General features: G+C 36.6%; 1 protein-coding gene across 4 annotated transcripts in view; it reads right to left on the reverse strand.

Annotated features, from left to right (window-relative positions):
• Positions 1-271: 271 nt before the first annotated feature.
• The window catches only part of pvrl2l (PVR cell adhesion molecule related 2 like), a 309,345-nt gene continuing 293,941 nt past the window's right edge, over positions 272-15,675 (reverse strand). Inside the window, exons 7-10 of one of the 4 annotated variants that reach the window (XM_044138424.1) lie at positions 10,703-10,832; positions 8,230-8,287; positions 3,679-3,774; positions 272-796 (exon numbers count right to left, since the gene is read on the reverse strand). In XM_044138424.1, the coding sequence (XP_043994359.1) occupies positions 632-796; positions 3,679-3,774; positions 8,230-8,287; positions 10,703-10,832 (449 nt within the window). In that variant the 3' untranslated portion in view covers positions 272-631. The remainder of the gene's footprint in view (positions 797-3,678; positions 3,775-8,229; positions 8,288-10,702; positions 10,833-15,675) is intronic. The other 3 variants (XM_044138425.1, XM_044138427.1, XM_044138426.1) reach the window with 3 other exon arrangements.

A 15,675-nucleotide genomic window follows, 5' to 3' on the forward strand; every position in this document is an offset into this window, starting at 1 on the left:
AATTTATAAAGGTGTTTTTTTTTGGTCAGATGTGTTACAATCTTGTTTTGAAAGAAAAAAAAGATTAAATTATGTCCCATGGCTGTAAACAGACAGGCTGAGACTCAGCTCCCTCCCACACTTTAATAACGATTTCATGATGTTAAACGTCATGGCACAAAACGTTGCATAAAACATTTCATATTAAATCCCAGGAATAGGCAGTTTTCTGACTGTTTTTGGTGGAAATGTGGATTTTCATTAGTAACCAATCAGAGCTCTGGTTCATCTATACATCGGCTCTGCATGCGGTTTGAAAGCCCGCCTCATCTTATGCAACAACACATATGATTTCAAAGGCTTCCTGGCTTGAGAAGATAGAAACTTTAACGGAACTTCACAAGTGTTTAAAGAATAAAAGTTGAGCCATCCCGAGTCACAAGCTTTAGCTTCGATGTAAACACAAAAAGGAAATGTGAACGCAGGAAATAAAATCGAAAACCATCAGTGAGCAGATAACTTTAAAACTTTAGAGGTTAAGTTTACAATGAGAAGCAGAAACAGGTGTCATGGCCTCTCCCTTTGATCTTCTTTCTAATTTAGGTGACCTGAAACTTTCCCGTGTGCCTCTGTTGTGGTTTCGTTGCTACGGCTACACATACATGGGGGTCGATACGAAGCTCTCGCCACGAGGAATGTTGCCAGACGAGGGCCCGTGATTGGATGAGTCGTTGCCATGGTGACCATCAGAGCCATCTTTGTTCAGGACCGGAGGGGCTCCGCCGTTCAGGGCGTCGGTGGCTTCCTCATCCAGCATCTGAAGAAAGGTCAACAAGGTCAAGTTTACAACATTTTATCAGGAAAAATCCACAAAACTCAATTCTGAAACTGTTCAGATATTTATATTTATTTATGTTTTCTTCTTTAAATTTAATAATTTGGTGAGATGTAACTGGAGGAACTGTAAAAGATTTAATCATTAATTTTATTTTATTTACCTATTAGAGTTTGGATTTAACTTTAAAATGACTAAAAACATAATTTTAAAAATTTATGTATTTAGGTTATTCTTCATCGTTTACATAAGTGGTGTTCAAACTTTTTTGCCACGAGTTTTTTTGGACGTATTTTCAAAAATAAGTTTGTATTTTTTTTTAACCACAACAAAAACGTAACATGCAATATTTGAATAAAAAGCCCTCAGTAGTCTGACCTTTGTAGAAAATGGGTCTATAAATGGATATTCATTTGAAGAAAATGCTGTAAACTCTTCCAAAACACTTGTCCCATCCAGCTAAATTTAATAAATAGGAGAGCATTACTACAACAAACCTTTAAGAAAAAAAGACAAAATATAAATAAAAGACGTATTTTGTCAGAGCGAATTTACTCAAATGTTGTTTTCTTTTACATCAACTGTTCTTACAAGTTGATGTCAGTCTTGAAATTAGATTGGAGGCCAGAAAAAAATTATATTAAGGGCTAAAAAAGGACCCCAAACCGTACTTTGAACACCCTGAACTGAAATAATTCAAAGAAAGAGTTCTTGTGGCAACCAAAGAACTGAATTAAACGTTTGTAGTTTATTATTTATCATAAAGATAAATGCAGTCATAATTTCAAAGTTTTGCATTTCAGGTCTTTACAAAAACAATTTAGTTCCCACTTTCTTTGAAAGTTTCTAAAAGTACACAAACAAGCAACAGATTGAAAAAGAGAAGTCCACATATATGTTTATACATAAACCCTGGAACTGACAGAAAGTATTTTCTTTGTATTCAAAACAAGAGAAGCCACATTTCTCTAGCATCATAAGTAATAAAAACGTTCCAGTGAACAAGTGGAATATATTTAAAATCCTGGGAAAATAGATTTTTCCTGAAGAAAGAAATATTTCTTTAAAAGAGGAAGAAAAAAACAACCAGATTTGTTGGAGATTATTATAGAAAAGAAAGATCAGAGAAAAACGCTGCACTCTGGACAAGATGGATTCTCAAGAGGTTTGTGAGATCACGAGGTAATCATTTGTACCTGGCTCCAGGCTACGAGAAGCTAAAGAGAAAATAAGCAATGGCTTCTCTAAAACAGGTTAACTCAGATGTTCCTGCAATGTCATCAGATAAGACAGAAAAGGAGAGTTCTGCTGCACTGAAATAATCTCTCATTTAGACAATATTTATCCCTCCGTTGGTCTGTGCAGCTCTACATGGAGGCTCAGCTGGTTTTTTAAACTGTCTGAGAATTCACTCTGGATTATAAGAGCCAAACAGGAAGAAAACTTCAGTTTGGTTCCAGACAGAACAGAGGAGCAACTTTAACAACAGAAAAATCAGGAGATTTCTTAGCTTGCTTGTATAAACAGTTTAGTTTAAAGCAAATTAATAAAGCGCCGATGGACAAAATGACTGATAAAAACCATTTAGTGTAGGAATCTGTCACAGGGTTCTGCTTCATTGTTTCCTTTTTTCTGGACTTCAATCTAAAAAGCAATCCCTAAAACTAAGACGAGGTCAGCAAAGTTTAAAAGAGTGCCAATTGGGGTCTTAGCAGAAGTTATGTGCTTTAAAACAAAACGCGTTTGTGTTGATGGAGCCTTTAATCCCTGCAGAGGAGATAGGAGCTGCCTGGAAACCGACCATCTCAGCAGCACACAATCACATCTTTATGGCTCTGCACTTAAAAGCTTTAAAAGGTGCTGCATGACAATTTCCAAAGCGATAGCATAAAAAATTTAGTACAGCTTTTTCAAGTATCCTGTGCTTGCATTATTTTACTTCTGCACATTGAAAAAAAAAAAATCAAACACTATTATCCAAGCAGGAGTTTTAGAGAGATGAGGTCCTTTAAATGCTTACAAATCAGGTCAAAACTGAAACATCAGAACTGGTCAGTGTAGAAAGTATCATGCCAAAAGCAAAACAAAGTCAGTTTAAACTGAAAAACACATTTGCAGCTTTCTCACAAGGCAGAAGGAGGATAATTAGTAAAGAGCTGCAAAGAAAATTAAGAATTAAGAGATGAAGCTCATTTACTTTAACAGCACTCGATTCTATTTCTATTACTATTTCTTCCAATGCTAAATAGGAACAACCAATCAGAGCCAGGAGGTGGGTCTTAGCGCTGCCAATCACCCACTGTGTGGCGCTGCTCATACCCTTCTCTCTCTCCCTTTTTTTCTCAAAGCTTGCGGTGAATGCTAATGCTAGTTAGCATAGCTGATGAAAGTTTTTTCCGTAAAGGTAAGTTGTTCCTCCACCGTTAGCATATTGAGCAGTATGTACCTGAAGTTGATTGTCAGCGCTAAAACCCTCCTCCTCACTCTGATTGGTTGCATTTGTTCTCATATTACTCTGTCACAATATAGAGAAAAAATGTAAACAATTTTCTTTTGTTTTCTAAAATCAGATACTGCTGCGTTATGTGACCGTACTGAACTGCTGCAGTGAGAGTCGATGTCAGAACTCTCTCACTAAAGGACTCAAAGCTTCGGTATACAGTTATAAACTTCTCCTCACTACTCCACACAACTTCACTTCAAAAGAATCTGAAGAAGTAGTGACTGACTGGAACAAAGCGGACAGCTCATACTGGTCCATATGCATGCAGTGCTCTGTCATCGTACGTCTCCCAGCCTTAAAAACATTGGCTTTGGATCTGTGTGCACGCTGTGTTTGTGCATAAACAGTGTGTGTTAGTTACTGTGACAGGCTCTCCCCCTGTGGGCTCGTAGTAAACCTCTCCTGGGCTCAGAGGCACAGTCTCTGTGGCTGTGGGCGGCTCTGACGGCTTGTTCAGCTGCATGCACACAAATCAGCGCAGAAAGAGAGCAAAAAACACAAAACAGCACAGAAACAAGCAGTCAAGTGGAGAAGACAGGAGAAGGCCTTTGAAACAATTCAACAGAATCTGTTCAGTAGATAACACAGCTGTCTTCAGGAACGCTCCTTTGAAAAGAGAAGTGCAACCCTTCACTTTCACAAACACTGAATCCTATCCTTCAGCTTTGGTGCATTCAACAGCCTCTCATTTACATACAAAGAGCAGACTTGACTCCCTTTGAAAATTATAATTTTTAAGAAGGAAAATAGCTTTGGCATGAACTTTGAGACACTTGTTTTTCCACTGCAATTAAACAATTACTGTGGCACCTTAACTACATTTCCTCAGAGGTATTTTGACCTAAATTACTTCAGCTCTCTTGTTCTCTTTTTAACCCAACCAGGATCATAAACTGCTCACTTAATCCAAACCTGGAGAACCTCTGTGCCCTCCACAGATTGAAGCTGTGACAGATGTTAAGGTTTATTTAGGTCTTTTTAGGTGTTTCATTTAAAGAAACAAGCGACTGGATTAACTGATCCTACATTGAAGTCAAACTTATTCTTTTGTTATTAAGCCTTTGTGGAGTTGCACTGCAAAAACAGAAAATCAAATATTTATGTCTAGTTTCTAGTGCAAATATCTTAGTACATTTGAAATAAGACAAAACTAACTGACAAGTAACTTTTCTGCAACACAGCAGCTTGTTTTAAGCCAATAATTCCTAGGCAGGAAGGATTGGCAGATTATTTCACTTATAAGACGCCATTTTTCCCATCAGTTAAATTTTCTGTATTTTTCCATCAATATTACAGAATTGTTTGCTTAAAACATTGCTTCATGGTTTCTGAGCCTCTGTGGGTCTAAATGTCAGAGGTTCCACCAGGACAAAAATGAATCCAAAGACTCATCCTCACATCATGTGAACATGTTAAACAACTAATTGTTTTTACTGAGGAATAACAACAATTATTCCTCCACTGCCCTTTTAAAATCCTCACCAGAAGTACCTTTATTTTTATCCTTTCATTTTTACACAAAGGTAGGTTTTTCAGTTTCTCAGGATTTAAATTGATAATAAGCATCTATAAATTGACATATATTAGAAAAACAGATTTTTGTTGTGTGACCAATTTTTTTCAGACTGACTGATATCTTTTTATCAGACTTTTATTGCATGCCTTGTAATGTACTTTTAAACTATTTTATATTTCTGTATTGTATGTTTTTGTGTCTTTACATTGGGTATTGTAATGTTTTAAATGTTTTTATGTTTCCTGAACCACACCTTTGTCTCTCTGGTAGCTAAAAAACCTGGATCTATAAATCATTTTGATGTTTTGAATCTCTCTGCAAACTATATCATTAAAGACTAATTGTGAGTAAATTTCATATTGAAACAAACATTAACATGTGGAGTCAAATGCATTAAAAATAAAGCTTTTTATTGGAGGTCAGGGAACTGGATGATTATGTTCAGCTTTTTGAATTATGGAGGTAAGTTACGTTTATTTTGTTTCTTAAATGATCCAAATTCATGTAATACAACATTCAGTTGGAAATAAATTAACATGATTATTCTTATTAAACAGCTTAACAAGAACAAATTGTTATGAGCCATTAATATCCCATAATAATTCACCAGCCAACAACACTGGATAATAATCAAATGTTCTCTAAAACATGGCGTCTGTAGCTCACATTCTGCCTTCGTTTCACTAATCACTACATTAAATAAAAAACAGCACGAAGACTCAAGTCTCAGATTACAAGTCCAAGTCAACTCTAAATTGAGTTCCAAGTCTTTTATTTTGCGATTTAAGCTGTAAGCTATATTCAAGAACATTGACATAAAGTCGAGTGGAAGGAAAAAGTGTGATAGAGGAAAGGTGCACAGGAAACAGGGTTAATTTTAGTTTAAATAGGATTGGTAAGCAAAGCAGAGCTGAAGGGAAAACTTGGAGAACCACCATAAACGAGCTACAACTGTTCACCGTTTTCTGAACCACAAACAACATCAGAAGCGTTTTATTTGGAATAAAAAACAAATGAAACTGTTGCACATTGTTCCAAATATATCCATTTAGACTAAAGCTTCATTTGGACAAAAATGCCACAGAGTTTGGAGGAACATTTCAGAGCCATCCAATCAAAATGAAATTAAAAAATCTTGTACTTTGTTACAACAAACAACTCATTGGATATTTCTCCATTTTAGTTTTTCCTTTCACTCAACTTTCCTTTGAAATATAATAGGAGGTTCAATTTTTGAATTGGATTAATTTTCAACTACATTCTGATTCATAAATGGATGTTAGTATGAACAGGCGTTGGTCTGATGCACTCTGATCAAACGGTTACATCTTCTAAAAGTTTTTAATCAGTTTTTAAGAATCGGTTCTGCTGAGATATTTTTCACAAAGATTTTCTGCTGACAGTGAGATGTAATGGATGACTATTTGAATTTTTTTATTGCTTTGGTTGGTTGGAAGGTGACGGTTTCATGGTCTGGATGTCTAATCTGGACCAGAGCGGAGAATCCTGACGTCAACTCACTTAGAGGAAAATTATGATTCACATCTCAGCAGAAAATCTTCCGTTTCAGCCGCTGGCAGCCACAGACGTAGCTGAGAGCAGACAGTTGGCTGAGCTGCTCCAGCATTCAACTATAATTTATCCTTTAACAAGATAACAGCTGTAAGCTTGAGATGTTATTATTTCAAATTTGCATCTGCTGCCTGAAACTTCAATTAGTTGAAACTCACACTGGACAAAACTCGCTCATTATGCCAGAAACTGGATATAATTGTAGACAGACAGATAGAAGTCATGTGATGCTTTCAATGTTTCAATTTCACTGAGAAAAAAAAAACTGATTTAGAGATAAGAAAGTATTGCTTACACAATTAGACTCAAGTGGTGCATTTTTTCAGCTAAATTCAAAACACAATGCTAATATAGCTGCTAGAGAGCCTGGCTGTCACTTTAAAAGCTCAACTATCATGTATTGTGAAAAACAATCATTTTGCTTTTCATTTCAGTAATTTCAAAAAGCATGACATCAGTTATATAAGGCTCTGTGGACCCATTGATCTAAATCTATAACTTATAATTCACAACATGATAATCTCCAATTTTAGTAATCAATTAAAATTAACATTAAAATAAGTTTTAGTGAGGTTAAAATATTTTTTCCAACTGGATGGTTGATTAATCGATTATTCTGATGATTAATCAGATTAAAAAATCTGCATAATCTGCAGATTCTTCATTTAAGCCTTAATATACAATATTAGAAATACATAAAAAATGCAAATAGGCCAAAGTGTTTCTTTGTTAGATAAAAAATAAACATTTACTGTCTAATCTGCAGCAACATAGAAATCTTTTAGAGTAAACTCAGTCAGTTGTAGCAAAGAATGCATCTAGAGCTAAAAAATAGTTTTAATATCAAGAGGTGAAAAGCTCAGGTCGTTCTGCTCGATGCAACATCAATGCAGTCCAGGACTGATGTGGAGATTCAATTAACCAATTAATAACTAAACAGAATTTAATTTACTGAATCTGAACCAGGTGAAGGAGAGACTTGAGGAGAACAAATTTACAGACAAAGTTTCATTTTTTATATCTTAAATGTAAAATGGATCTTTTTTTGAACGGTTTTGGTATAATTACTGCTCTGACAGTGTTGTTCATTCAGCAATTGGTCGTTTTTTTAGTCTTTGTGCTCCAGTTAACAATTAATCGTTAATAACGTTGATTCATTGCAATTAACCTGATTAATCGTTTCAGCTCTACTTTGACATTAAGTCACTAAGTCCGCGATGAAGTGACAGGGTTTTAAATCAGTGTCATTCACAGAAACACATGTGGGCATGTTGTAAAACAATTTGAGAACTTTAAAAATGCAGGAGTTGTAAATGCTGAAGCAACAGTATTATTTAAAAGTGTTCAGATTTAGCCAGCAGGCTTGTGACTCCCTTAACGCCCTGAAGCTTTAAGAGTTACAGCCCTGGTCATGTGCCACAGGTGCTGCTTCACAGAAAAACCTTCAAATGTCTGAAAAAGACCCTTTCGCTGCTGAGCTACATAAACCATCCTTTTAGCCAAGGCATTAAAAGCCATTAGACACCTTTTTCATGTCTAATCAACATAAAATTACTGAGTTTTTAGTCACATTACATAAGCGCACCAAAATGCGATGGAATGATAGGGAAAATAACGAAGAGCTCTAATGGGGCTCTTTACAAACCTAGATAATTATTTGGGCACATAGAAGCCAACTGAGATCTCCAATCAATAGCCATTAGCCCCATTATGACTGCCCAAATGGACTTTGTGTGTGTGTGTGTGTGTGTGTGTGTGTGTGTGAGACGATAATATAACTGTGGTGACAATAAGGATTGATTTGAAGCCACGCCGATCACTCACCATCTCTGTTGAGCTGCCTGCCTTTACCGGAGGAGGAGGCTTGTGCTTCGGAGGACCCCTGATTGGACGAAAGGGGAAAAGCAATGTGGTTATTGATCTTCGCTTCGTTAAGACGTCAGATTCTCCTTTGTGTTTTAAAAGATGGACAACTTTGGCCGCTGAGAGGCTGAAGGACAGAAATGAAATATTGACCGCTGAAGATGTCCCTTTGTGTCGCAGTTCAGTCAATGTTGTTTTTGCAAAGAATCCAGCAATCAGTTGGAGAAAGAAATACATTTAGTGAGCTTAAAGATCTTTTTTCTACGGGATGACTGAATCAATTCAGACACAGGTGGAGAAATCCTTTATGGGCGTGAAAGAAACCGGTTGGACTGAGCAGAACTGCTTCGCTTTCATCCTTGAAACGGTTAAACTGAGGAGCTAAATGAATGTTATTGATATTAAATATTTTCTTTCTAAAGTCTCAAGACTATAATTAACATTTTGGTTATAGATTTCATCTATGGGTCCAGTATATTTAATGGTATTTCTCTCTGGGAGAAAAGCAGGGTCAGCTGGTCAGGCAAGTAGAAGAAAAAGTTTCTACTGGGTTCAATAAAAGCCTTAAAATGCAAAGAAGATTAAAAATGCACCAACCAACACCAACCAACACACCACCCAGTTGATGTGGATGTAAAATTGTTTTCTTTTCAATACTGTGAAATGAGGAGCAACCAAAATCAAGACAGAACCAAGAATAGATCCCTGGTTCTTCTCAACTGTTAGACGACCAGAAACTTCTCTCAGATTATTTCCATTATCTACTTTGAAGATCTGAGCTTTTCTCTGCCGACCATAATTATGTTTGAACTCTTAAATATGGGCACTTTACTCCAACAGCCATTAATATATTAAATCACTCAGAGTGACTGATGTGATGCTCAATCTGCCTTATAGCTGGTCTATATTAAGCACTGTCTGTTGGTTTATTTCATTAGTTTCCATTAGTAAGGCATGCTAATGATTATTTATACATCATCACTGCATAAACAATGAAGCAAGAACAATATAAATGAGTTATTGGTGGTGCTGAGGTGGAGTGGAGGACGGACTTCGCTTCAATTAGGCCTCATAATCAACTTCTACTGAAGGCTCCCATAAATAAAACACAATCAGTGTAACATGAGAGTTTCCTGTTCGACACTTACTATAAAACAAAGGTAGGGAATGAAAACAGCATCATTATTATTATTATTATTATTATTATTATTATTATTATTATTATTATTATTATTATTATTATTATTATTATTATTATTATTATTATTATTATTATTATTATCTTCAATGGAACAAAATAATGGAAATAATCAAGCTACAAATCAACACAACTTGAGCAGATTGAAAAACTTTTGTTTTTATTTATTCTCCATGTTTGTATTATAATTAAACAAAACTTTTGTATTGTATTGTCAGTATGTAATTTCAGAATGAAGCAATCTAAAGAGGATTTTATGTTAAAATTAATAACAACAATTTGTCTAAAATAACCAGAGACTGGATCAATTTTTACTTTTGAGAATATAAAAATATTATATCAAGGTATAATGAATGCAGCATCATTACAAATAAGTTTAATTTACTTTGCTATTATTATCTTTATATATAAGTATATAAAGGTGAACCTATATGAGTGATTTTGATTTAAGAAATTAACTTCTCAATTACAATTATTTTTTATTGAAACCTTTGTTGATGCCAACATGTAACATCTTTATTTTAAACTGTAAATGAAACAAACAATTAAATAAATGCCCTTTTTTGTACAAGTTGGTTTCTAATCACTATGATAAAAATAAACCATTTTACCAACATCACTGATTTATTTTACCTCAGTTTCATGAGGCCTGAAAGACTCGTCCATACATTTGTTACATTCAACACAACTTTTTCAAACTGTTCTAAAATCAGAATAAAATCACATTTAACAAATAACAGCAGAAGCACAGAGTTTATTCTTTGCAGAGTTTTTAACCAACAAAGTTTGAGATATTAGCCAACGATTACTTCTGTTTGTTCTGATTTACGGTGCGAACAGCGTCTCTTTCACACTGACTGATGGTTTGAATGCTGCACCTTTCCTATGGATGCATCAAATTTTAATCACAACATAATGAATGCTGGAGCTCGTTCGTTTATAAAACACCCTGATGATCTACATGGAGCTTTAGTTTGGAAAAATGCGTCTGAAACGTGGAGCAAAAGCCCAGGAGGTTAATAAATCAGCTGCAGCCCAGGGGAGGATAAATGGGAACCTAGAAACGGGTTGGTGCCGTAAACTTCAGGTCCGGATTTGTAACCGAGCCACCTCTGCTGGATCCTTTAATGACGTGTGATAAGATTTAATGAGCTGCAGCCCCAGAAGGAGGGATTAGTTTGCTCAAGAGGTTAAACAAATGTTTAAGTTAATGTAGAATTAGTGAGGAAAACTCACTCCGTGTCCTGCTGGTACTTCCTTATGAGGAAGACGATGCCGATGACGATCCCGATGAAGATGAGGGTGCCGAGGACGCCACCGACCAGAGCGCCTGTCTGCTGCTCCTGGACAGGTTCCCGTTTCTCTTCTTGTTCCGTCCAAAAGGAGGCAGAGAGGCAGAGAAAGAGGAAACAAAGTGTTATTATAGGTTCATTTAAATTTCATGAGGCCGATTTCGACATTTTAACGTTGCTCACTGGCGGTGTTCGTGTTTTATGCGTTCTCCTGCTGAGAAGAAGGAATAATCTGCAGCCGTGTGATTCAGGACTGCTTCATAAAACCGGAGCAGAGCAAAACATGTAAAACAAACAAGCAGGGTGACAAAGCAGCGCAGCCATAAAACATAAAGAATTCATACAGGCAGCTCTGAACTTCCTGCCGTAAAAATGCCATAAAGCTCCGACTCGATCCAGTCAGAACAAGTCATTTCTCTTTAATTAAAATTTTGTTTATGGTTTCCAGAGGGATGTGAGGAATCTGAACTGACTGTAAAAGCCGCTCAGATTGAGCTCATTATTTGAAAAGGCAGAAAAAAAAGGTCGGCAGCAGCTGCACGCAGCGTTCCCTCGGCACAATCAGCGACTATCCCTGGGAATCTGGCAGGAACAACAAAGAGGGAGGCTGAAAGGTTTTCACAGGTTATTTAGTCCTTTGTTTTGGTTTTTTTCCCATTTACTCAGTGTGACTGAAGGGTGCCCACACCACTGTCTCTGGCAGAGATGATAAAAGGACAACCTGCGATGTTTGCACCCTGACTTCGCTCATGTTCCAGTATTTACAGCAGCTTGCAGACGTATTTATACCCCTTCAGCTGTTCACCATTCTGCCACATCACAATTCCAGGAATATTATTCTGATTTTATGTGATAGAACACAAATAAAAATATAAAATATCAATCATTTCTAGCACTACTTTTTGCTGCATGTGCAGCTCAGAGTCATAACATCTACAGCCTGAAACCTTTGACTAGTCCTCTTTGAAAACAGTTCAAAGTCAACCAGGCTGGATAGAAAGTGACTCTGAAGAGCAACTGTTGAGTCTCTCAACTGGATTTAGGGCTGAACTTTGACTGGGCCGTTTAAACACATTAATCTCTGCAGCCTCTAACTGGTTTCCCTCCAGGATTATCCCAGGTTTAGCTTCATTCACCTTCTGACCAGATTCCTTGAAGAAAAGCATCCCCACAACATGATGCTGCCACTACCACTTTGCGGAAGCATGGCTCAGGGAAATAGCTTGTTGAGTATCTCACTCATCCAACAGAGTCATCATAAATGGTTAAAAGGAAGGTAAACAGACGTCTTTCTGTTTTTCCTGGAGACGTTTCTGAATATTCAGAACTGAAGATTTGCACTGATGAATTCATGCTCCCATATTTGTGGGAACATTTTAGGAATTGCAGTGGTGACATGAATTCAAAACCAGTACATGAAGTAGTCTTGATAAGGTTTTGAATAACAATATTGTTTTGGAAGAACTCGGTAGAGTCCAAACTCTGTATCTCCATAGGATGAGTAGAATTTGAGCCAGGACTACTTGTCCAACATCAGGGTCTGACCTCACAAATACTCCTCAAGAAGAATGGTCACAAATGACTGTAAAACACGTCACGAAGAGAAATCTCGTCTCTTTGGTCTTTAAGAAGTGCGTTAAAGTCAGGCTGGATGTCTGGGACAAAGATGCAAAGCATTGCTGGCAGATCTACACCTACATTTTGTAAAAATACCATCTACCTCCAACTAACACGCCTGACTTTAGCTAGCCAGGCCTCCAATATCTGCACCCTCTCAGCACCAGTCAACTTTTTTTATCATCTTGTAGTCCCGACTCAAACAGACAGCATTTCCACTGACTTCAGCAGATAAATACATAGAAATCCATGTTTTGCTAAAACCTTTGCATTTTCCTCCTGTCTAGATTTTCTGTAGTCATTTTTGACGGCTAAAGTCGTGACCTCCTTGTGAACACATTTGGCTCTTGTGTCATTATGTTAAAAAAGCAACTTCAAAATAAAATCAATGCAGTTTTAGTCAAGACAAGAGGTTAAATTAGAAAATATGTTTACGTGGGATGGACAGACTCAATCAGAGGATTTATTATTGACTTCATTTGTTTTCTTCCTAAACAGCAGGGGGCAGCCTATTCATATGCAGGTACATTATATGGACAGGCAGATGCAGCAGGTTTTCTTTCACTGCTGGACACAGAAACAGACAGAAACATCCAGAGGGCTTCAATCCGTTCCTCCATACATAAGAGTTTCTTCAAAGCTCAATTGATGTGTCAAATATCACAATTTATATCTTTTTTATTATATACAGTTAACAGCAATCCAGCTTTTCAACAAAGACTGGGTTACCCTGCTGTTGGGAATTTCCCAACAGGTGACACAGGAGTCAGGATTTAATACAGGAACAGATCTTATTGAATTCAGAATTGAGGTGAGAGGAGGCTGCCTCCCACGAGGAGAGGACTGCTGCAGAGAAGATTGATGGAGGAAGCAGGGAGTTTGTTGGAGGGCAAATGCAAAACGTGTTAATAATCTATCAGAGAAGCCCATCGCATCTCTCTGAACAGAAAAAGCGCTTCAGGAATCCTCATCAAACACGACCGGCGCTCTCTCTGCAGGGAAACCAGAGGTGCACCAAGCAGTAATAACTTTGTTCTCGTGCACCTGCTCAGACGAACAGCTTGAATCCAGAAAAAAAATCATGTTTCACTGTCGAAATGTCATTTTAAAAAGTTTTTGCCTCTAACTGGTAGAAAAGTTTGCTGATATGGAAAATATGCAAGTTGTTTTCTGACCAATATTCTAATTACAGGGCCGATATTTAGCCATGTCCTTTACGGCAGCGCTGTTCCACCACGCAGCCCAGAAATGAAAGAATGAAAAGGGCAGGAAATGCCAGGCGGTGTTTGTGGACACAGAGAGAAGTTGATTTCCATAACTATGGAAATGTGTGAAATATATTATCAAACTCGGGGTGTTATCAGTCTCCATGCAAAGATTATAGGAGCACAGGGTCAGAGTATGAAGAGCAGAAAAAACCAGGAGGGTTTTTTTTTTTTTTTTTTTTTTTTTTTACAGTTTATCTGCTTTTGGTTGAATTTAAAGCAACTAAAAAGGTCAGAAGAATCACAGAAAATTGCAACATTTGTTACATTTTCAATTGCTGTGGTTCTCTTTCACAGTGGCAAACAAACCAAACTAATTGAAATACCTGTTTCCCTCCTCACCTGTGGGGGCGCTGCACCAAGAATCACTGAAGGAAATGAAACATGAAAGTCTTTGAAGAAACTAAAATGGAGCGGCATCAGATTTTAGTGGTTGTAGGATGTCTCTTTTGTCTTTGGTAAATAAAAACAAAAACAAAAAATGAGCCATTTCTCCAGCTAGCACACCTGTAGAATGTTTGTTTTGGCTGTATTTACCCAGAATGCACTGCACTGCTTTTAGAGAGGTCTCTGGTCCGCTTGGAGGTTACATATGCATTTGAACTGTACCAGAGTTCACTTCAACAATAGAACATGTTATTTTGTAGTAGAAATGATCAGATTCAGAGAAACAAATTAATTAGGAACCTTAAAAATATGAAAATGAAATTTGACATGGTTGATTTACTGAAAAAGGATTTTACAAAGAACTAATATGACTTATGTAGCTTTTATTGCTTTATTAAAATGAATAATGTGAAAACTGCATATTGTTTCAATCAGATTCTGATATTAAAATTTATTTTATCATCTTAAAATTCTTGTCAATAAACAAACAAACAAACAACTGCAGAACTGATGCTTGCCTTTTACCACCCAGCCACGCTAACCTGCTTCCAGCCTGAGAAAAGCACAAGAGTGAAAACTTTTGTGTTTCACTCTTGTGCTGAGGCTGAGGCTCAAACTGGGTTTTCTGGCATGATAATTGGCAGACTAACGCCTCCATCACCACTATACCCACCTCGGACACATTTGTATCTAAATCAGCAATGCATGCAACAGCATGTATAGTTGCTCAGCTTGGACACCATCTTGCAGTGAAAATAGATCTTCAGGGCCAATATTAGGGAGAATAAAGTCAGATCTTGTCCAAGAATTACATTTTAAACTACAATAGAGTATCATATATTGGAGAACAACAACATTAATATTTGACAGAAAACATATATTCATCCTCACAGAACAGTAGCTTAGACTAAAGATGGGAATTATTTATTAATGAGTTAATCTAAAGTTGGCTGATCTCATCAATTGATTGTGGATTAATTGATACGAGGACATTTTCTTAAAAATGATTTTTTTTCTTTTATCAGTTTTTCATGTCATCTGAAAAAAAATATTACATTTTACTTATTTTGTGTCAGTAATATACTGATAATTTCTCACATTAAGAAACGTTTATTTATAAAATATAAAAGGCAATCGATTAAGTTGTTGACTAGAAAGGTAAAAAAATAAGATAATATGTGGAACAGTTAATTAATAATCATAAACAGAGAGATGTTAACGTCTCTAATTGCTCTTGAAGGAATGTTTTCTGTTTTCCGTCCAGCTTCTGTGACTTCGTAGTTCGGCTGAATGTTTGCTATTCGGGTGAAACTTCAGGAACTTGTCGAGTGTTTATTTCAGAACAGAACCGAATAAAGTGCATCTAAAATCCTGAACACCGGTCTCTGAACGGTTCATCTTTCCAGTTCTGGATCCGCCATCTTTGGTTCTCTAACGTCGCCCTCTGCTGGATGGCGGCCAAATTACAACATGAAAAGAATGTGCAAGCTAGTTAGACGTTACTAGTTAATCAATCAGAACTAATTTTAATCTAATAACCTATTAAGCGATAATTAATAGGTAATTAATAGGTTTTCAGCTCCAGCTCAGACTTTAACAAGCGACACAAAAGAAGCAGAAATTCGACTTTTTATGACATCTATGTGGA

This window comes from Gambusia affinis, linkage group LG14 (assembly GCF_019740435.1).
Source record: "Gambusia affinis linkage group LG14, SWU_Gaff_1.0, whole genome shotgun sequence".
NCBI lineage: Eukaryota > Metazoa > Chordata > Actinopteri > Cyprinodontiformes > Poeciliidae > Gambusia > Gambusia affinis.